The following is a 22470-nucleotide window of genomic DNA, read 5'->3' as shown; positions in this document are numbered from 1 at the left end:
TCCACAATCAACCCGTCTGGATCTCACTAGCCTTCCTTTTATTTACACATCATAAAATAATAATAAAAAAATTATCTTTTATCCGTTAATTTAAAAAAATATCTTGTTCGCACTTCAAGCCTACTGGAGCGACAGCTTCGAGAGTGGCGACAGCTGCGTGAAATTTCACTCTTCTATTTTTTCCCAATCTTCCTTTTCACCAACCCTGACTTCCTGCTTGTATTGTTTCCCAGATCACAGCTGGAGGGTACCCACGATTAAACCCGGTCGCTTGGATGCCATGTGCCCTGGACCCTCCGCTTTCTGAATTTGTTGTCGTCGAATGTACTTTTTTTGTTTGTTAACGAGGGCACACGGCACCTCATCCGAGCGAGGATGGCGAGGGGTCACGACCTCTCGGGGGGGGGGGGGGGGGGGGTGGGCGAGTGAGTGAGTGCAACCTCTGTACCTGGACAAGACATTCGGCATGAAACCCCATCTCGCGCGCTACGACCATCATCGCGGTCCGCTCCGCGGCCGTGAACAGGGACACGGGGAAGGTCATCTCCCTGCATCCCTCATCGTCCCTCAGCTCCCTGGCAGGATTTGAGATTGTGAGGATAGGGGGGTGGGGGAAGATGGGGGGGAGGGGGGGTGAAGGAGAAATTTGCTTGAATGGATGATCATCATGCACAGGAGGTTGTTATAGGCTGCAAGAATATGTGACAGCCAGCAAGAGGGCTTACCACACCACATAGCCCCACTTCTACATTCATCAGCATCACCAACCGACGCCGACCAGAATGATTAAGAGGATGCCACTCAATACGCAAAATGTAAAAGTGAAGTTTCAGTCTTCTTGGATTGCACCCTCCTCTCAATTTGTTACCTTTCTTGTAAAACTAAACGTCATGAGAATTATTTAATGTTTTATTTTTATTATTTTATTATTTCCCTTCTACGTGACTTTACCGAAAGAACCAATAAGATGAATCCCTGCAGTCACGAAAGCTTTAAATCAAAAAATTTCTTGTAAAAGTCAACTGTTGATAATGTAATTCTACTCTGTTCATACTTACAGGCTGGCTAAGGACCTCCTTCTCTTCTCTGCATCGACACCTATACTGTAACTAAGTTCATCGACTGCAATGTATTACAACTCCGTAGAGAAAGCATCAGGCGCGATTTGCGAGAATTGTGAAGAAGTCTTCCTGTTCGGTCTTAAATAGAGTAACGGTGATGTCATCACTGTGAGCCTATCAGGTGCGAAAACCAAAGGGGGGGTTAATGTAGTCATATAAATCACAATGGATTATGTTAACCTGATCATATGTATTAGCTATTATCGCTTGGGTTAGCCACAGTTAATCAACATACAGTGGAACGTTTTTTGTGTTGTTTAGTTTGTTGTCCTTCCCCACATCTCCGATGAACAAGGTTGGCTACGTACGGTGCAAAAGAAGTTCAACATACATACATTATGATAGACTCAGTGATGACATCACCTTTACTCTATTTAAGACCGAAACAGGAAGACTTCTTCACAAGCCTGATGACGCTGGTTGTAATTAATCACCAGCGAAACGTCATAACTCAAATTGTAAATGTTGTGGGTTTACTCTCCAACACACTGGTGCGGGTGTGCTGAAGTAGTCACTAATTGTCACGTTTTGTTCACGTGACAAACCTCACTAATCGGCCGTGTCAGATGGTGGCGGGTTTAACGACACAATTACATTTATGCGATCTAACCCAAAAAAAAAAACCAACATGGAAAATATTGCTCACCAAAGCCTACTGCATGTTAAACCGAATGCAATGTAACTCTACGGGCAATGTAAGTGTATGGAAAATGTAACACTATGGACAATGTAAGTCTATGGACAATGTAAGTGTATGGGCAATCCATATGCCCGTTGGCACGGTGGAGAACGCGTCAGGCGGCGGAGTCGTGACAGGGCCCCTCGACGCCAAATCTGCAAAGTCCTTTTTGCGCTGCACCCTATTTACAACTTACCAGCAAGCTCGCATACGTCATCGGCACACACAATCCTCCAATGCCCTCCGTGCCCAGTGTAGCGTTAATGCACCGTGGCTAGAATTAAAGATGGAACTTCACAGCATCGGTACGGGGGGAGGAGTGGCAATGGAGGTGGGGGGGGAGGGCTCGTACAAGACTTACTTGAGCGTGGAAACGAACGTTTCCTTGCCCTGTTCGCCCAAGACGTCGCTGGCACGCGCCGCTTCAATGTCAAGAATTGACGTCATGGCGGGAAGAGAAAAGGGAAGCGATAGTGACGAAATGGTCCTCAATAGAAATTCGATAGACATTCACAATAGCACGCGATTAACCTTCGCGACGCACGAGGTGCACGTGGCGTCAACGAATATAATTTCATATAATGACAAAAATTGCTTTAGAGGACGTGGGTAAGTGTTGGCATACAATTACTGCTGCATCCTGCATCCTCGCTGTTGCCGCCGCCGGTGCGTTTAAATATCCTCCGGCACATCTGCCGTTCCCACCTGTTGAACTCTTGCCATTTCCTACGGAGACAGATCAAACAAATGCACCTCTCCCCCTCTCTCTCCTTGCACAACACCGGCCGACTCGTGCAGAATTAGAAACGGGCCACAAACACGGACGCATGACTCGGCCGACGTTTCGTAACGTAGGAAGAAGCCAGGTGCACAGTCTTGCGTCCGGCCCCTTCGTGGCAGTGCCCGGTCGGCTGCCCCGGTCGACGTACGGCCATCCCCCTTTTAAGCGCCGGTGTCAATCGCCGAACCCTTTGGTCAACCAAATAATAAACGCGGTGGTCGTATCCTACCAACTGCCGTGGTGGCACTGTGGTTCTATCCAAACTTCAACACCACCACCATCGCCCACAACCGATCGCATCGCCCCCACCTCCCCTGGTGGTTGTTCCCTCGGGCGCGTTCCGTCCTTCGGCTGCCGGTTACGTCACCAGTCTTACCATGTGAAACTTTGGGATTATATTAAACACATTCCTGCGGAGGGAGCTGGTAGGAACGTTGGGTTGCTCGGTCAATGGCCAGGGTCAACGGCGGCGTGGTGTATTCCGCAAACATGCCCGACTGTGTGAGGGCGGGCACAAGCCGGCGTGAGTAGGTTAAACATTGAGTTTCATAAGGGCACCACGGGGTGACCAGCCCCTCCCCACCCAGCCCCACCCCTCCTACCCCCCACCCAGCTCCACCCTCCCCATCCAGCTCCTCCCCACCCTCCCCACCCAGCCCCTCCCCACCCAGCCCCACCCTCCCCACCCAGCCCCTCCCCACCCAGCCCCTCCCCACTCTCCCCTCCCCACCCAGCCCCTCCCCACCCTCCCCACCCAGCCACACCCCTCCCATTTTTGGATGCACGACGGACGGACAGACACAATAATCCCCTGTGGGCTGGTGAAACCAGGTGGTTCCTACCAGTATTACTTCTCAACACATGCTCACGAACACCGGACTTCCAGACAGTGCCAAGGGAAAGCGAGCTGGCGCACTGCACCTATAATCGACACGCTGCTTGAACCCCGTCACAAAGTCCGACGACGCATTCTAGGTCACGGCTCAGCTCAGGCTTTGGCTCCTGCCCAAGCGAGCCAGCTCTAATTCCCAGCCATGCTCAGGATTACCCACGAGCCGCGCCCGAGCCAAGCTACGTCTGAGACCCTCACTCGAGCGTCCTTGAAAAGCAGCCGAGCGGGCTCAAGCCTGAGCTGAGCCGTGTTAAAGAGGCTAAGTCAGAGTCGAGGCGCGACAAAGAAAACGGCGCTTAACGAGTTCCTCAGCGGTCAACACGGATCCGCCCGCGTTTTTGCTCCCCCCCCCCCCCCGACGAGACTCAGTAACGCGATCGCAGTCCGATAGTGCTCAATAGCATGCCGACGTATTTAAAGTCACGACTCACTCGACCTCGGATTACGCCGCCGTTATATTAGGGGCGCTATCAGATAACGGGCACGGCGAGCGCAGTCGTATTTTCTCGCGTGTCCTTATTGACAAATGCTTTGCCTTCCAGCGGACTTAGAAGATTACGGCAAGGTTCCGCTGGCAGTATTGATGTGATAACAATATCAGCCACCTTTCACTCTGATGTAGGGCCCTACGACAATTGCTTCCGCCCGCCACTGCAGATGCAACAAGGACCTCCATGGGAGGAAATTCTGGACAGCTACCTCATAAGAGGGGTTACTCGACTGTGGTGTACTTGTTCGTACTGCGCTGGGTAGATAGTGGGGGGGGTAACTTAATAAGCTTGCCCATTGTTTTAACCGCCACGCCGGGAGATCAAACCGAACCAGCAACCTCTGCACCGCAAGTCCAACGCCCTCTTGCAGTGGAGGCCCTTCTGCCAGAAAGTGCCGAGAAAGCAAATGAAGCGCTGCACCTTCACCTTTAATATCCAAGTCTCCCTTATCCGTTACAAAAAGCGAAACATGCTGTTGTCTCAACTGGCTCTGAAGCCATTGTAAATAAGAGCCCAATCATTCAGCCACCAACCCCCTCCCTCGGGCAGTCGCATTGCCTCCGCGTGCCAAATATTGACAAATTACTGCACTGCTCAGTTGGCTTGATAATGTCAAGGGCTTCTCTTACAGATCCAACAATACGATAGGGACACTGACAGGTTCCTTAGGAGTCGACCGGCGAGTATATTTGACCTGCGATCGCATTGACTAAGAGGCAGTGGAGCGAGGCAGCCAGGGCCCACGATGCCGATTCACCGGGGGCTTTGATCTCACAAACAGGCACGGCGAGGCCTCGCGCGAATAACGAATCGTTCCGCCACCCACTGCGCCGAGGGAAGAATGCTCAAATTCGCAATCTTCCTACGCGAGAGCGACCGCAGTCACTTCGTTAAGGCCATTTGTAAAATCGGCAGGCGGGCGTCATTTATGTACGGATGCGAAATAAATGGGACCTTGGTTGGTCTCTCCTCGTTAACCGCTTCCTCACGCCACTTCCGGCGGAGGTAACTCCGCACGAGAGGGAGCGCAAGAGAGACCCCTCCCCCAATCTGCAGGGTTATCTTGGCCTACTCTTCCACATTGGCCAGACCGTCTTGGACCTTGTGAAGAGGCGGGCGTAACCACCCTTTACCCCACCGCCACACGCGACCTGCCGACTGACTAACCGTGGTGTGCACGTGTAAACTCCGTGGAATTTAAGAAACTTGATAATTGTTTCAATTGCCGCACAATCTGTTCCAAGTCTAAGCACATACAAATCAAATATTTTTAGTCCATCACGACTATTGGCCTTCAACACCAATCATTATCCAGCAGTGTTTGATACGAGAAATTTCTTTAGCTCATGAAGTGAAAAAAATATTTTTCTTAAATGCAGAGAAACTGAGGTCTATTTATTTAATTACCCAAAATTCTCCACAACAGATCTGTATCAAATTAATATTACATACTCTTTGGTTCTTTTGGTAAAGTCACGTAGGTAAAAAGATACAATAAATATTTTTTATATATTTTATAATATCTGATAGGGTATATTGATCTGTATCATTATACCCAATCAGATATTTGCGCGGTACGAATCGATGATATTCAATCTTCGCTGACCAAATCAGCCAGAATGCACCAGACCACAAAAGCTAAGCCTAAACGGTCGCTTGAATTGGGGGGTGGGTGACCACGTGTTACGAGTGTTACAGGCTGATACAGGGGCTGTGCGGCAAAATCTACGGGGTTTGTTTTTCAATCTGCTAGATCGAGGGCTGGAACCGATATCTAATCTGTGAGACGAGGGGGGAAACCGTGCAAACCAGTTTACCAAAGATAAATTAAACTCGCATATCATGTCAGTCCACGAGCACACAGCTCACTACCGTGGCTTCACATCACGAGTGCCACAGCAACAAAAGCTAATGAACCTCAAATCTTTTGGCTTCTCATAACATTTCATTTCACAGGTGTTCATTGAAATTCCCGTAATCATTCGTCCCCTCCCCCCTCTCTATAGCCCTCGAATACGTTTGATGAATTGTAAAGATTCAGAGCTGCGATTTTCTTTGAGAATACAATAATTTTTGTCTTTGTTTACTCACCAGCTCGTCATTTGCGCTTTTTATATTTTCACAAATCTGGAAACTGCCTGACGACCGCTGGTTGTAACTTGCATTGAAACGTCCGCACCAAATCGTTTGTTTTGTGGATCGCTGAAGCCGTCATAAACTGGCACGTTTGTTCACGTGACAACTTTATTAACTGTCTGTGACGGCTGGAGGAGGGTGAACGACACACATTTTTACTTTCGCAAACATACTCCAAAAAAAAGCTATTATTAATCATAACTCTGTCTGTTTGCACAGTTTAAATAATGCTAATTTTAAATGCGCACAATATTTCACAAACATAAATGACCGTGACTCTTGAGGCGCGGAATGAACCGTGAACCGTTTCTCATTACTCCAATTAGCATACAATTTGCATTAATCATTCATATCAATAATTGTATGAATCACGAGAGGACACATACAGGTTAATGACATCATCCAAACTATCAAGACAATTGGGCTTGAGCAGGGCACGTCGCTCAGATGATGGATGATGGCCAAGAATAATAAACGGCAGGTAGCCACGTCCGCCAAGTTTACGTCTCGCGAGGAGATGGAGCCATGAAATCAGTTTGTGTGAAGGCGCCGGGTTGCACTGCAAGACCTTTAAGAGGTGGCTGGTGGTGGCTTGGAGGCCTTCAACAAGCAGTGGACTGACCGTGGCTGAAGATGAATTATAATCGATTGATTCCTAAACGCACAATTTGATTGTTTGCATCGATCGTGAGCCCAACAATCGATATTAATCAATGAATCAGAGCGCTGTTACACGCTTACCCACTTGCAACACTGTGCCGAAGCAGCCTTGCTCATTACCGCCGTAGCGCCACAAATGAGAATGCCTCACTGTCAAGATTTCACAAGCATCCTAAATATCATACATGGGAGTGTCATTTTTAAAGGCGATTATCTCTAGATTCAGAAACTGTCGCTGATTTAGAGATCAAGTCAGTGGTTTGACACAAACACACAACTGAACACAACAACAACATCACCACCAACCCAGCGAGGATGAAAACGTAATTTTGTCCGAGTACGTCCAACAACACGGTAATTTGAGAATTTCTCCCTTATTCAAGGTGGACATTATTAATATCCGAATCTCAACCCTAATTGGTTGCCATACTATACACAAGTAAAAATGCCATCACGATTATACTGATTACCCACATTTTTCTTTAAATGCACGTCCAAAATTGTGTAAATGCACTTTGCAGAATGGCACAGGGCTGTGTGCACGTGGTGATCAGCTGAACGGCATGGACGAGTTTCCACAGCGCATTAAAACTGTGACTGCCCTGGCACATTCGACAACCTGGGTTCAAGCTTGTGTTTGAGACATCTTTGTATAAAGCAGGACTATTAATTAAGTTTCAAAAAAATGTTTCCTTCGTCTGAACCATGTCAAACTATCCCCATGACTGAAACAGCATAAGGAGGGGGCATTCATCCAGCAGTGGACCGATAAAAGACTGCACGTTACATTGCATTTGTAATTCAACCCCTGCTGTCAGTATTACATTTCTGTTTAGTGAAATACAATGAACACACCCCCTTGGCGGGGCAGATAAGAAAGTGTGCGTTCCAAGCGTTGAAGGAATGAGCCAGGGTCGGGTGCTTCACGATGAACGAGTCGAGCGAGCCAGCCGAGTATCTCAAGGCGTTAATATTTGTGTCTGCGCTGGTTCCTTTCAGATCCTGGGCTATCCCCCCCCGCATCTTGCAAATTGTCTGAAACAATACGTCCAAAAATCTCAGAAACTGCCCCGCAGCGACTAAAAAGTAAACTTGCACTAAAACGTGTGGCTTCCAATTATGTATGTTTGCATTATCCGTCTGCCACAGATGGCCTTATTTCATCAAGTCTCACAAAAAAAATCCACCCAAACTGTTTCTAACAAGGCCCCGAAGCAACTAAACCAATTTAAAACATTTGCGACGCCAACGCTACAAGAACTGGATGCCGTTAACTGAAATCACGAGCGAACAGGCGACCGAGCGAGTGGTTGCACATTTGCGTGCGTGCCCGTGTGAAACTCACGCCTCCAAGGCCTTGAGCTCGTGCGTGATGACGGGCTGGAACGGTGCCATGCTCTGGGCGCGTAGCAGATAGTACCGTGCTCGCACATAATCTCCCAGCATCAGGTGGGCCTGCAGTCACACACGGGGTTAAGTCGTTGGGCTTATTTGGGGGAAAATTGCCCCCCACACAGTGACATCGCCCCTGTATCGATCGACCGTACCCATTATCAGGTCACCAGTGTTGGAGGATCGCTGTTCAGGTCCAGTCCACTTCACGCTGGATGGTGGATGTGGACAATCCCGTGGTATTTGAAAAGTAGTAGGCCATGTGTGCCGTGGACATGGTCCATACGAGCTACATTTGATACACGACCCGCAAACAACATGATTCATGTATGTAAAACTGATTTTGCACCGTATGTTGCCAACCCATGCTAATCGGAGGTGCAGGGGAAGGACAAACAAACAGAAACACAAAAAGTAATTCATAAAAGCCGCATTACAACATTGAAACCGACTGCCAGACTATAACCCTTTGCGGATCGCCAGCACCTGCCGTACGCCTTGTGCTGCGTAGGGATGGCTGCCACTGGGATGGTCTCCCCACCCCCCCTGGCTCGACTGCTGCAGAGCATTGGAATGGCTAAGATCAGACGTGGTTCATGATTGTTTTTGAGATACTGAAGCATTTAAGCACTGTATAAATGTAAATCCTTATCTCTATAGACAAGGACGAATATGCCCGTGTGCGCATTATAGAACGATCAGTACGTGCGGTTGGTTTTCTCGGAGCGCAAACGCTCCTGTATAAAACAGGCCCCAAGTTGCAGGATCCTCCTGCAAAAGTCCTAAGCCCAAGTGAGGATTTGTGACATTGAATAAAGTCTGGTGCGAATTGCTGGACCAGGACAGTGACTCACCAAAAACAATCTTAATCTCAGAAAAAAATCTCGTAGATGTTGGTCTTTTTACACTCTAACCCTCACTTCCAATCTCTTTTTCCATGAAATGCATGAAGTGGGTTCCATTTGTGCTGCTATAAATTTCCACGTGATAAGCCACTTTTGTAGAGCTATCATTTGTGGCCAGGTCACTTGTTAAAAAGAGCTATATAGCTCAGCGACCCTTATCTGGTAAAATAAAAAGTTTAGTTTTAGTTGAAAATGTTGCGAGGATGCCGTCTTAAATGACTGCTTGTAAAACAAATATCAAACGATTCATTTTATATCGCTTCTTTCATGCAAGTTGCATCTCATAATCGCTGAATAGGAAGCACAGACAAGCCGGAAGGCTGCCAGGTGGTGAGCCGGCACTAACAATTGTTCTGCAGTTCTCTATATATTAAGTTGTTTTTAACCAATTCGTGTTCATAAACGTGAGAGGAAACTGCGGCAACACGATCCCATAGAGAAAAGGGACAATAATTACACTGGTCAACAACAAAAAAACATGTTTTTCTGGCCTGGACTTTTGCAGCTGTTTTAGACTAGTTTCAGGGTGCTGATTCCAAATCTGATCTCAGATTTGCTCTACCACATCTCATTTTTATGCTATCGGCATAGATTTTACCCGAAATTAACTCTGTCACTTATGATTGCAAGTTGTTGCGAGTCGGTGACTGCTTTAGTGTTAAAATATGGTGCTGTATTTTTAGGATAGTGTGTTTATAATATAATTTAATCTAGATATCCACATTTATTTAATATTTTTCTTCCGCAGTTTTTATTGAAAATGCAATATTTGATATCTCAAAAACCTGATGTGATAAAAGACAAAAACTGATTCCAGATTTGGAATCGGCACCCCAAAACTACCTTAACACTGTTGGAATACCTTATGCCAGAAAAAGTGTGTTGACCAGTGATATCAGCCCACACTTTGCTGTACTGCATTCTGCTGGCAAGCCAGGGCACTTGCACCTCGGATTCCCACAGGAAGGGAGTCTCCCAAAATTGTCAACTGTGCGCTGATCCAATAACCTTGGCTGCTGCCTCCACAGTGGTGGATGAAAGGCAGCCACGGGCATAGCCTCCACCGCTCAGAAAATAATGAATTACTGCCCAGTCAAAATGACGGCAAGAATTGAAAGAACCCTTGCAGTCGAGTGACTTAATTCAACTCGGTGGAACCCTCTTTGCGAGGATTGCGGAAACGCAGTGCAAAGACGAAGCCTATTTGATTTCTGCTCAAACACGTGGTGGGGCCTTTCTGGCACAAACCTCCCACCCAAGCCTGACACTGTTGACGAGATTAAGAAAGTCAAAACCTATAGCCTAGAGTTGGGCCTTCAAATGCTGCCGGATAACATTGATTGGTAACATCCATGGACTAAAGAGGTAAAAGGTTGCAAGCCTGCAATCACTTGATCTCTGGATTGCGAGTCCAATGTGCTAAACGTTACACCGCAGAAGCATCCGATGAGATAACGCCAGACTCTATCTGCATGGTAGTAAGACAAAAGGAGGCCAGTTTGTTTCATTACCCAGGTTGCTCCATGACAGCACATGATAAGCTGTTATTCAGATATTAAATATGATAACAAATTCGATGTTTTTGTGCAAGACTCGATTATATTTTATCTGTGCTGCGCCTATGACAAAAATCACCCAGAATGTGCCCAATGTTGTAAAATCTTGAAAGCCAAGCTGGAATTTGGCCTGGAAAAAGCTTGGATGGGAGACGACCATGGATAACAAGCCGCAGAGCGCTACTTTGCGAGCAGCGGAGGGTAGTGTAGGCAAATTCCATTGCTGTACTGTACTCTTATGCCGTGTCTATACTCCCCGCCTTCACCAACCCGCATTGACCAGCATGGCACAATGTGGTCAAAGCATGCTCCCACAGCCCACCCAGCATGAAGAGGCCTCCAGTCCAGCAATGGATTGATTCTATCTGCTAGAACAAGGGGTACAACCAACATCCAATGAATCCTCCGCAGCCAGTGAGACTCACCTGGACTCGGTATGGATTCACCCACACATTCCGCTTGTTTACAATGGAAGCTTACACAGTTCCTATCTCCAGGGGGGTCAGTTGCCCGACACCTGTCCTGCTGTCTGCCCAATAAACATTCCAGCAAAATATATCAATCATTTTAACGCCAGGATAGTGGTGGAGGGAAGGGGGGTGGGCGTCAAAAACTGGACGGTAAATAAAAACACAAATCAATGCTCTGCCTCCACCTACTGGGACAATCCCTGAAGCGAACGTTTGGGAGAATCTCTCACACGTGTCATCAGGTTGTACCACGTACTTGTTTGGTATGACGTCCAACAGTTTCAGTCCATGTGCTGGGAACTTCTTCGGAAACGTGCATGTCAGGTCATCCCGACGCGCGAACATCTCACCGATACGTGACAGTGCCATTACGTAACACGGCGTGGCAGAGTTCATCTGCTGGTGGTGGGCCACCGCTCTCCCCCACCCCTGCCCTCCCCGAGACATAACTACCTCCATTTAGAGCTCGTTCTCCTTCGTTACCATTTGGCCAAAGGTTCACCAGTCCTTCGTTCTGTCTGGGTGAGAACCGTGTGTGTGTGTGCGCGCGCGAGTACTGGGTGCGGTGTGTAAACATCCTAGATTTGAAGCTTTCGTGACTGCAAGTATTCATATTCTTAGGTTCTTTCGGTAAAGTCGCGTAGGTAAAAAATAAAAATTAATAAAAGTAAAATAAAAATAAAATAAAAAGCACGACGTTTCGGATAGCTATCGTGCTGTGACGGTTCCACCTGAAGACGGAAGCTTGTGTTGCCTCCGAATCGTCGTGATTTTTATTTAATTTTTATTTTACTTTTATGAATTTTAATTTTTTACCTACGTGACTTTACCAAAAGAACCTAAAAATATGTGTAAACATCACCGCTGGGGGAGACAAAGGCGGCCGGGCGTGGTGCTGGCCACCCTCTCGTGTGCCGTGCCGGCCGTCATAGGTGCTACTCGCTAACGGCACTCGCCCCAACAGTCTGTTACAGGCTATACGTAGGATCTTTGTCTTTAGCTCGTCACCTGGCCGAGTCGGAAGCAGGCCTTGACGTTGCTGGGCTGCACACGGAGGGCTCGTAGCGCATAATGCACAGTGCTGCTAGGACGGTTCTTGCGTAGGTAACACAGGGCCAGGTTGAGCAGCACCTTGAGGAGCGACGCCTCCATCTGACTCTCCTCCTCGTTGCTCGACAGGTGAGCATTTTCGAGAATGCGCAGGGTCTATGGCGAGGCAGATAAACAAACACAAATAATTGTCTCACGTGTGCAACTCTTTAAAGGTCCACTGAGCTATATAGGTCTTTTTCCGAAGTGACCTGGTCAGAAATTATAACTCAACGAAGTGGTTATCACGTGGAAATTCATAGCAGCCAAATACTCTAAATGCATGATTCTAAATGCGGAGGGAAAAACCAGAGCATCCGGAGAGAAATACACGTGACCAGGCGGAGAACACGCACTCCCAAATATATAGGCGTCAGGGTCGGGATCGAACCCACGACCCTCCTGCATCTCACCACTGCGGTGCCCTAAGGATTTCCATGGATAGGGCATTGACTTAAATACATTGCACATCTCATCTCAAGCATTCAAATTCCCTGCTACGATACGATCCAGCCAAAGGGACCGGGGACTGACCCCGGGACCCCGGCCCCATAAGGTGGCTGTCCCAGTGCCGTGCACAAGTTGTACACAGCACCGGCCTGCAATCGGGCATCAAGTCGGCCAATAAGGAGAAGAAGAAAAAAACCTTAACACATTTGTCAATAACACTGTGGCTGTATATAATAGGCAGAGTTTCGGGCAGTAGACCATCTTCATAGCACGTAAATATGAGGACAGAAAGAGTGCATTTAGAGCTGGCGTGGGTGGGAGTGGAGTCATGTTACTTTGCGATGTGACAGCTTGCCTTCAAGTACTTGTGCAAGGCTCGGTCGTAGCGGCCAGCTTGAAAGTGGGCGTTTCCAGCCGCTCGCTCATTCAGAGCCACGTGTAGCACCTTCTCCAGCTTCAGCCGTTTTCTCTCCTCCTGCAAGAATCATTTCTTAGCCTCCAATGGAATCGCGAGCTGATCATTCGGCCGGCAACAGTGGCCATTCAACCGCAGAGGCCCCGGTGACACCGACGCGGCAAGCTCATTACTCTCAATCACCGGTCTATTAATTAATGAGGATAAATGAATGTCCTGGATAAACTTGATAGCCCACGTAAATATGCGTGTAGGGATTATATATATATTACAAGAAAAATAACTTAATTGTCCAAATCATGCGGAATGCACCCAAATCTCATCAGATGTAGGAAGAGCTAAGCAAGCAGGATTTGTGCATGGATTGTGCTTGGTTCAGTGAACCCCATGTACCTGCAGCAGATAGAAACATACGTACCCGGCCGGGTACGGGTACCCGTTTGTGACCCTGGTGCGGCCGGGTACGGGTAGGCCGTGAGTCACTGGTGAGGAACCGTTTGTCACTTATTTCCTAACGTCTTGTCTCTTCTCACAATTCAAGTTCCTAGAATCAACCCACCCGCGCCTGCAACATGGCTTCATCCCAGAGGTCGCAATCGGGTACCCGTACCCTACCTGATACCCGGCCGGGTACGGGTAGCCGGGTATCGGGTAGGGTACGGGTACCCGTTTGCGACCCTGGTGCGGCCGGGTACGGGTAAGGAATCAAAACCCGTTTGCAACCTCTGCATACAACACACTCACTCATCACACTGCAAGTCATTCTCTTTCTGCTTCTTTTCTCGCACTGCTCCACATTGGAATTCCCAAACATCGTCTCTTCTGCTATAATAACCATGCTCAATTCAATTTTCCTCCATTCAAGAAATGTGTTAACTCTTATCTATTACAACTCTTACAGTGCTATTGCGGGCCGCTTTACATTTTAGGCCTTTGAACCTGTGCTCAGAAACTATAAAAAAAATCAATAAGCACGACCCCACGCTGACCCCCACACCAGGATATCTAGGTGAACAAGGTGGGTGTGTGTACCGGCGTCATGGTGTAGAAGTCGTCCACATTGATGCAGTCGATGAATCCCAGGAGCTCCACCTCCAGGAGGACGGTGGAGTTGGGCGGGATGCGTGGGGGGCAGCCCAGGGCGCCGTACGCATAGTCCGAGCGCACCAGGAACCGCGCCATCTCGCCCTTGCACATCGTCAGCAGCCCCACCTCCAGGCCCGGCATCACCGCCCCTGTCCAACAGATGGCAGGAGGGATGGATGAATGGATGGATCGACAAAGGCCTGACGGATCACCCGACGGATGGATGGACGGACAAACGGAAGGATGGACAAAAGGATGGAAAAATGGACAGACGAAAGGATGGAGAAATGGCCAGGATATGAAATGCACAGACAGACGAGTGACCGATGGACAAATGGGAGGGTGGACAGATGGACGACCAAACAGACAGATCGACAGATGGACAGAGCTCATGCATGTTTTCAATCATAGTTGGGGAAAGTATTATTAAAGGGTAGAAATGTCACACTGAACAATTATAACGAGTCAGAGCCGCACAGAAGTCACCTTTGCCGAGCCACAGGCGACTCTCCTCCTTCCGCAGGTGGCTCGAGTCGTACGGCTCGTCAGAGTACTCCAGGTAAGCGTTGTAATTCACTGGAAAAAAAATCAAACCCGTGGGCATTTACCATTGCGCGGCAAGCAATTTTAAATCCTACTCTTCACGTGACCCAATCTCCCAACAGGTAAAACAATGAGCCGTTAGCCGTGTAGGTAACGAGAGATTTTTCAACTTGGTTAAGGCCATGATACACCGGGGAAATTTTCGGCAAATTGTTGCCACAAATTATAACCGGCAAAGCATATACGAGTGACAAAGGCAACTTGAATTTTGATTTAAAGCTTTCGTGACTGCAGGGATTCATATTCTTGGTTCTTTCGGTAAAGTCACGTAGAAGGGAAATAATAAAATAATACAAATATAAAACAATAAAAAAATCTCACGACGTTTCGACTGCAACACAAGAAATCATTATCAGGTGTGAAATCCACAGCAAGAAAATTTCAAATTTCACATTTTCTTGCCGTGAATTTCACACCGAAACGTCGTGAGTTTTTTGTTTTATATTAGTATTATTTTATTATTTCCCTTCTACGTGACTTTACCGAAAGAACCAAGAATATAAAGGCAACTTGGTTCGGCAACAGTGGAGCAGGGCTCATAAACTGGCTGCCCAATGGCTAAATGTGGCTCATGATGGCGCTTGAGGAGGCCTCCCAAGACACAAAGAAATATGGATTGGTGGGGGTAAAGTGTGGGTACTTCCACCAATGCGGAATAGGTCAAAATAGCCTCTTCACTTGGGCTCTCTCTCAGTGGAAGCTTTTCTGCCAGTGGTGGCTTGAGCGAGCAATTGCAGGGCTGCACCTTAACCTTTATTTTACTTTACTCTTCGCCCTTACCCGTTCCGAGATGTCTAAGTTTCAGGGTGGGTCCCGTTCACCGCTGAATCTCGGAACCCGCAAGCGGTTAGCGTTTTTTTTTACAGAGGCACAGCACCGGCATTTTTAAAGATATTTGTTCTCATCACAAAACTGCATCGACGACTGCACTCGATGATAGCTGGCGCTAAACTGTGCCATATGCACTCCCACATGGCCTTGTTGGAGCCTCGGTACCAAAACAGTTATTATATTTACGTCATCGGAACGGGAAAAAGGTTAAAAATACTCCACCAAAATTTCTGACAAAAACCTCTGATTGCTGAAAGTTCAGGGACGATGTCCCCCGATCCTTTCTGAAGAATAATCTTGAGCACCCCTCCGTTGCCCGTCAGGTCAACCATATTTCTTGCGATCCTTTGAAAAGGACTCTGCACACAGAAATTACGAGAATCTGAACCGAAACAAGTTTTAAATGCAATCCTATCTCAATGTCCAAATTATTTTTTATAAAAACATTCGGTTCAAAGGTGGTCTTTGGTAGGGAGGAGATATGTCAGGGAAGCCTGGAAGAGCAACACCAATACAAGGGCACATGCTGGATGTAGCCGGGTCCCAGCAGAGCCACAGGGAATTCTCGGTGGGGGGTTGGGTAGCTTCTTCACAAATTGCACGTGACAATTAATCAACAGGAAAGAGATTCGTGCAATATTATCTTGCAGTGCCGTTAACACGTTTGGAATATAATTGTGAAACAAAAACACGGTATACGGTGGTTTACAGTTGCAACTTAGTAAAATCTTTTGGAAAGCACAATGACAAGCATCTTGTTTCTCCAGAGGGCAGTGGAGCACAGGACAACGACCCCTTTTCCAATGGCACATCAGAGCCATGCAAGTGCAGGCCCATCGCAATCCAGTGGTATTCCACTCGCTATTCGAGGAGCCGAGCCAGGAAAAAACTGTGAAATTCTCGTCTCACAAGACATCTGAATCTGGCTTGGGGTCAAGCAGGGTCAGAAGGGGGGTTAATAATCTTTTTCATGTTGCGTGCGACGCGAGTGGCACGACTTGGGAGTCTGTAAGAGATAAATCTTGCATCTCCCAAGCCTTTACCGTGGACAACAGCATGAGAGATCAAGCCCTCACCAGATCGTCTTCTTTATTAGTGGTGTCATTGTCATCAATTCCCAGGCACATGGAGCGCAGCTGATCAACATAACCTTCACATCTGCCATAATCATTGCCATCTGTCACATTGGGAGAGAGGACACATGCACAACATAGATGTGACACCACTGACGATTTCCATAAATTTTAATGACCGATGAGATGTTAACAGGTCTCGGGTTCAATCCCGACCTTAATTGCTGTATATTTGGAGTGTGCGTGTTCTCCCCTTGGTCGCGTGGATTTTTCTCCGGATCCTCTGGTTTTTCCCTCCACTTTTAGAATCATGCATTTAGAGTATTTGGCTGCTGAAAATTCCACATAATAACCACTTCGTTGAACTATCATTTCTGGCCACATCAATTCTGAAAAAGAGCAACATAGCTTAGTGGGCCTTAGTAAAAAAAAAATGATAGCATCTGCTGCTGCCAATCAAACTAGTGGCTACTGATGATATATGATCAATCTGATTGGCTACCTCTTACAAAGGTGACCGAAGATGAATACGCCGACTTAATTTGTAACACGGATGACGGTTCGGTTTAGCCAGTGTCCCAGCGATTTCACAAGAGACAAAACATGGTGCATGAGCAAAGCAACAACAAAACAAAAACATCAATATTGCAGAGAACGAGTGTAGAATTAATACGATGACTGCTGCTGCTGCCGCCAATGATCAATGTTGTGGCAGCTGCTATTACTATTGTGACGGTTCGATATGTGACGTGCTGTACTTTAATAGCATGCCAATGATGAAAAAAGAGCTACTGCACTACGCGAACAACGGCAGCATCCGTCATTGGCTAATAAGTGACGGCACCACATCGAATGTGCCAAGCTAGGTGCTTTAAAAATATATATGTTAAAGCCACGCTTTTACAGAGCCATCTGCACACACCAACACACGTGCTTTTATCCCATTCTTCGGACCCCTTGTTGGGGTCTATGTCCAGTACGGACCCCGTGCTGTCGGGCGAGCACAGCTCGTGCAGCGAGTCCCTCAGGGTCTCCTCCAACTCATCATCCTGGTGGCAGAGGAACACAACAATAATCATGATCAGGGGTTGCCTACATGTGACTCCATTGCCGCATTGAGCTCTTTAAAGGACTGCTTTGTGGCTCCCGACATTGGAACTGCAAAAAACCCCTTCCCAATTATTTTTGATAAACGGTGAACGTCTAAAATCCCAACAATGATTTATAATGCGGCATTACAATTAAGAATATTTATACTGGAGGAATCCGACGCACTATAAAGCTCTTTGTGAATGTGTAACGAGTTCAACTGAGTCGCAGACTTGGAGGCAACACATTAATTGAACTCCAACACACGGGGTAACTTTCCCCTTAACAGAATAACAACCTATGGTGGTGACCACCAGGCTAACTACACTAATTACAACGTAACTGCTACTACGGACCGGGACCAACAGCTCGGTTCCAGGTCCACGTGTTGGAGACTCGTTGAACGTAGACGAAGGTTCCTTCCAGGATGAACAACAACGCCGGTCCATCTCAGAACCCGGCTTATATTCTCTGCGGCGTGGCTGGTTCCGCCCTTGGCCACGACCACCTTCTAGAATCCTCGGGAAGGATCTGGATCCCAACCACGTGACCACCCCTAGCCCCTACTTGGGGCATCTTTGTAGACTTAACTGGTCACGTGTCTTCCCGGGTCAACCAGAGTGCCACGGCCTCAAGTAACCTCATCCTTCAGCCGGCACTCCCTCACCCTGTCCTGTAGGGTCGGGCACTGCACACCAAGCATGGTGCCATCTACCGCTATCAATCAGCGCTAACCGGGCCCCTCTAGGGTCGGTACTACACCCACACACCATTGTGGTATCCACGATGTTACATCGCACGCTGTGCCTCTCTATGGCCAGCACTACACGTTGACGACATCCCACCATGTCACGACAAATGTGATGTTGTTTAAACAGATCTCTTTAAAGTGGCCTTCCCTCTTCAGTTTTGTCGGTTGCCTCTGGTTCTGTTTCCCCCCCCCCCCCCCCGCATGTCATGCATTTTTATTGTTAAAGCCAATACAAAAATCATGGTTTTTGATGTTATTCGTCGAGTACCGTCTTGTATTCACGTGCATTGCAGCTCTCGAAATAGTTTTTTGTTACCGAATTCGAAGAAAAATGTTACTTTTGATCACGATCAATCTGCTGCGAAGCCGGTAACTTTCTTGCAGCTCGACCTGTTGAGGTTTCTCCCTTTGAACACGACGAAGATTGATAATTGTTTTTGTTACCCTTCTATCTGGCAACAAAACTGACACCTTTTTTTACAAGGAGTCATGTTTGCATAGACCACAATACCTGCAGCCATAATGCAAACAAAAAACATAACTCTGATTAAAAAAAAAGGTGTCAGTTTTGTTGCCAGATAGAAGGGTAAAAACCCAATTATCATATTTTTTACTGGCAAATGAGGTTCCAATGGTGTAAACGACAAGGAACGTCAACCTCGGCACAATGGACGTCGCCACATGTATGACCAGCCGAGCTGAGATGCCATGCAACTTTGGTCCACACATTGCTAGCACGGGGTGGGGCCCAGATGTTTCGTGACCCCCATTCAATTCTCGAGAACTTTAAAAAAATTTAAGATTAATTTCAAACAGTAATGAATATGCAAAGGAACAGAAATTCATCGTGGTAAATTTCGATTGAAAGCTTTCGTGACTGCTGGGATTCATCTTCTTGGTTCTTTCGGTAAAGTCACGTAGAAGGGATATAATAAAATAATAAAAATAAAACATAATAAAATAATTCTCACGACGTTTCGGCCACAATACAAGCAGCCGTCCTCAGGTGAAAAACAGGTCTGTCGGGAAGACTGCGTCTGAATGAAACAGCCGTCCTCAGGTGAAAAACAGGTCTAAAAATAAAAGCTGCTTGCGTTGTGGCCGAAACGTCGTGAGAATTATTTTATTATGTTTTTTTATTTTATTATTTCCCTTCTACGTGACTTCACCGAAAGAACCAAGAAGATTCATCGTGGTAGTTTTAAAAAAAAAAATTGGGGGGAGGAGGGCGGGGGTGTCAAAAAGACGCCGAGGCCATTTGTTATACACGACTCAAGTCTGCGCTCCTTCTATGGAGAAAGAGCAAACAACGACGGCAACTCTCTCCTGCAGCCCTGTTCGTCGTCGTCGTGGTGGCGAGCAGGCATCGGACACCGACACTTCGCACTCTTCAACGCAGCCACCATCACGCGCAAGCCTAGAAGAGACACTCGGGACGAGGGCCTATCTGAAGCCGACACCATCACCCCCACACGCCCCCGCTAGACAACAACCCGGGCACTTGATTAAACACGCCATTTCATCGCTCCATCTCCACGTTTGGTGATGTCCCTTCGTTTAGGCTGACCACCCCATGCCCCAACTCAGCAGCGAGATAATTCGAGGCCAGTATCCCTCCATTCCATGCCACGTGCTCTCTGGGCCCCACGTTCCACCACCACCACCACGTGGCTATTCGAGACAATTTGAATTCCATTTTTAAATCCTTTATATTAAGTTCACTTGCGTGCTTGCTTGCTTACGACCGTGCAAATCTTTCGGTCGTTTTTTAACCCACTTCCCGTGATCCAATCGAGCTGACATTTTGCACACAGACTCGTTGTGCGTGACAATTTATGTTCGTGAAAAAAAAATCCAAAATTTTACACTTTTTAGGAAAAAAAAATTTCATATTTAATTTAAAATACCAATGTGATAAACATGAAACTCTTACTCAAGAAAAACAGAAATGAATAATAAAATAAAACCGATGCCACGCATATAAAGGATTTATAGTGAAAAACTTTGTTTTTACGGGTAATTTTTTTATACCTCCTGCGTGTGTCCTCGTGTCAAAACGTGTTCCTCGTTTTTAGTTTGTTAAATCTCCCGTGTAATTATCGTTTTGTTTGGTTTGTTATAAAGTTTTCTCTGTTCACTCGCCATTACAGTGCCGTGCTATACATATAGCAACAAGTTCTGTGTCCTATTACCAATACCGACGAGTTCGATTCCCGGCCACGGCTGTCATCAGTGGCGAGCGATACATGAAGCAGTTCTGCCCAATAGGACCAGTGTGGTGAAGTATGGTCACAAACAAACTCCTCCACCGTCAAAAAAAATCAAATTTCTTAAACCGAGAATGTAAACCACACAACTCTTCCTATGAATCTTACCACAATCTCTGATCACAATCTCTGGGAATCTTAACTCCCAAGTCTGAGCGTGGAACCACCAACACCCACCATGTCCATTACAGCCACACAAACTACAAGATCCGAGTCTAAATCCTCACCCGGTCGTCTAAGAAGCTGTTGACGGTGTCGCCTTCATCATAGCCGCAGGCTCCCTCCGGCTCCGACAAGTTCATGTTCTTCCAGGCGCCTTCCATCACGTCGATTGGTGATGGTGAAGGACGATGATGGTGAAGTGCACCTGGCCTGGCACAGGACCGCGTGGTTAACGCCACCGTCAACTTAGTGGCGAATGGCTGGTATTGATTGCTATGATGATGGCGAGGATGATGGTGGTTATGGTATTGGTGCTGGTGGCGATGGTATGTTGAGGACAACGACGACGACGATGATGGTGGTGATGGTATGATAAAAACGATGGTGAGGACGATGTTGGTGATGGTACGATGGCGGTGATGGTATATTAATGGCGAGCACAATGATGATGGCGATGGGATAATGACGACGACGACGGTGGTGATGGTATAATTATGATTTCACGATCACGACGATGGCCATTACAGCTCGCCACGTGTCAACATCGGACAGAGCCACGAGGAGTCACACTCTTGGTTCTTTCGGTAAAGTCACGTGGGACGTTGGTGATCCACGTGCGTCGCGACTCGCGCCACGCGGCGCGATCAGCGCAGACGAAGAAGGCGCAGCCCCTGCAAGTGCGTTGGCTCCACACGGCAACTGCTGCTGCTGCTGCTGGTGGTGCTGGTGGCAAGGGCAATCATCGCCGTCAGTGCCGAGCGGGCGGGTGTTTTGTGTCCTGCAGGGAGGGGCTGGGTGGGGAGGGTGGGGCTGTTTGGGGAGGGTGGGGCTGGGTGGGGAGGGTGGGGCTGGGTGGGGAGGGAGGGGCTGGGTGGGGAGGGAGGGGAGGAGCTGGGTGGGGAGGGTGGAGCTGGGTGGGGAGGGGCTGGGTGGGGAGGGTGGGGTTGGGTGGGGAGGGTGGGGCTGGGTGGGGAGGGGCTGGATGGGGAGGAGCTGGGTGGGGAGGGTGGGGCTGGGTGGGGAGGGGCTGGATCGGGAGGAGCTGGGTGGGGAGGGTGGGGCTGGGTGGGGGATGGGTGGGGAGGGGCTGGGTGGGGAGGGGAGGGTGGGGAGGGGCTGGGTGGGGCAGGGTGGGGGGTGGGAGGAGTGGGGCTGGGTGGGGCTGGGTGGGGAGGGGCTGCGTGGGGAGGGAGGGGCTGCGTGGGGAGGGAGGGGCTGGGTGGGGAGGGAGGGAGGGGCTGGGTGGGGAGGGGCTGGTCACCCCGTGGTGCCCTTATAAAACTCAACGTTTCACCTACTCACGCCGGCTTGTGCCCGCCCTCACAGTCGGGCATATTTGCGGAATACATGCAGGGCCGGATTAAGGCACGGGGCTTTAGGGGCCGTCCATAAATGACGTCACGCGATTTTGGACGGTTTTTGACCCCCCCCCCCCCTCGTCACACGGCGTCACAAAAAGTCAGACCCCCCCCTCAAATATGACGTCACAAAGCTCTGCCCCCCCCCCCCCCCCAAAAAAAAAACATGCTTAAAATCGCTTTAAACTATTGTCATTGTGCGTATTTAATGTG

At 48.0% G+C, this 22470-nt stretch overlaps 1 protein-coding gene across 2 annotated transcripts in view; it reads right to left on the bottom strand.

The window, feature by feature from the left end:
• Nucleotides 1–21577, bottom strand: part of FKBP6 (FKBP prolyl isomerase family member 6 (inactive)) — a 37736-nt gene extending 16159 nt beyond the window's left edge. For both annotated transcript variants that reach the window (XM_061561972.1, XM_061561973.1), the window contains exons 1-12: nucleotides 20965–21577; nucleotides 17553–17679; nucleotides 16634–16734; nucleotides 15799–15916; nucleotides 14610–14699; nucleotides 14070–14272; nucleotides 12978–13097; nucleotides 12092–12289; nucleotides 8106–8215; nucleotides 2426–2526; nucleotides 2162–2222; nucleotides 449–575 (exon numbers count right to left, since the gene is read on the bottom strand). In XM_061561972.1, the coding sequence (XP_061417956.1) occupies nucleotides 449–575; nucleotides 2162–2222; nucleotides 2426–2526; nucleotides 8106–8215; nucleotides 12092–12289; nucleotides 12978–13097; nucleotides 14070–14272; nucleotides 14610–14699; nucleotides 15799–15916; nucleotides 16634–16734; nucleotides 17553–17679; nucleotides 20965–21060 (1452 nt within the window). In that variant the 5' untranslated portion in view covers nucleotides 21061–21577. The remainder of the gene's footprint in view (nucleotides 1–448; nucleotides 576–2161; nucleotides 2223–2425; nucleotides 2527–8105; nucleotides 8216–12091; nucleotides 12290–12977; nucleotides 13098–14069; nucleotides 14273–14609; nucleotides 14700–15798; nucleotides 15917–16633; nucleotides 16735–17552; nucleotides 17680–20964) is intronic.
• Between the last annotated feature and the right edge of the window lie 893 nt (nucleotides 21578–22470).

The sequence above is a fragment of the Lethenteron reissneri genome, chromosome 28 (genome assembly GCF_015708825.2).
Source record: "Lethenteron reissneri isolate LAM-NWPU_2019-01 chromosome 28, ASM1570882v1, whole genome shotgun sequence".
Classification (NCBI taxonomy): Eukaryota; Metazoa; Chordata; class Hyperoartia; order Petromyzontiformes; family Petromyzontidae; genus Lethenteron; species Lethenteron reissneri.
Note: the sequence above shows the minus strand (reverse complement) of the source record. Positions and strands in the feature narration are given on the sequence as shown.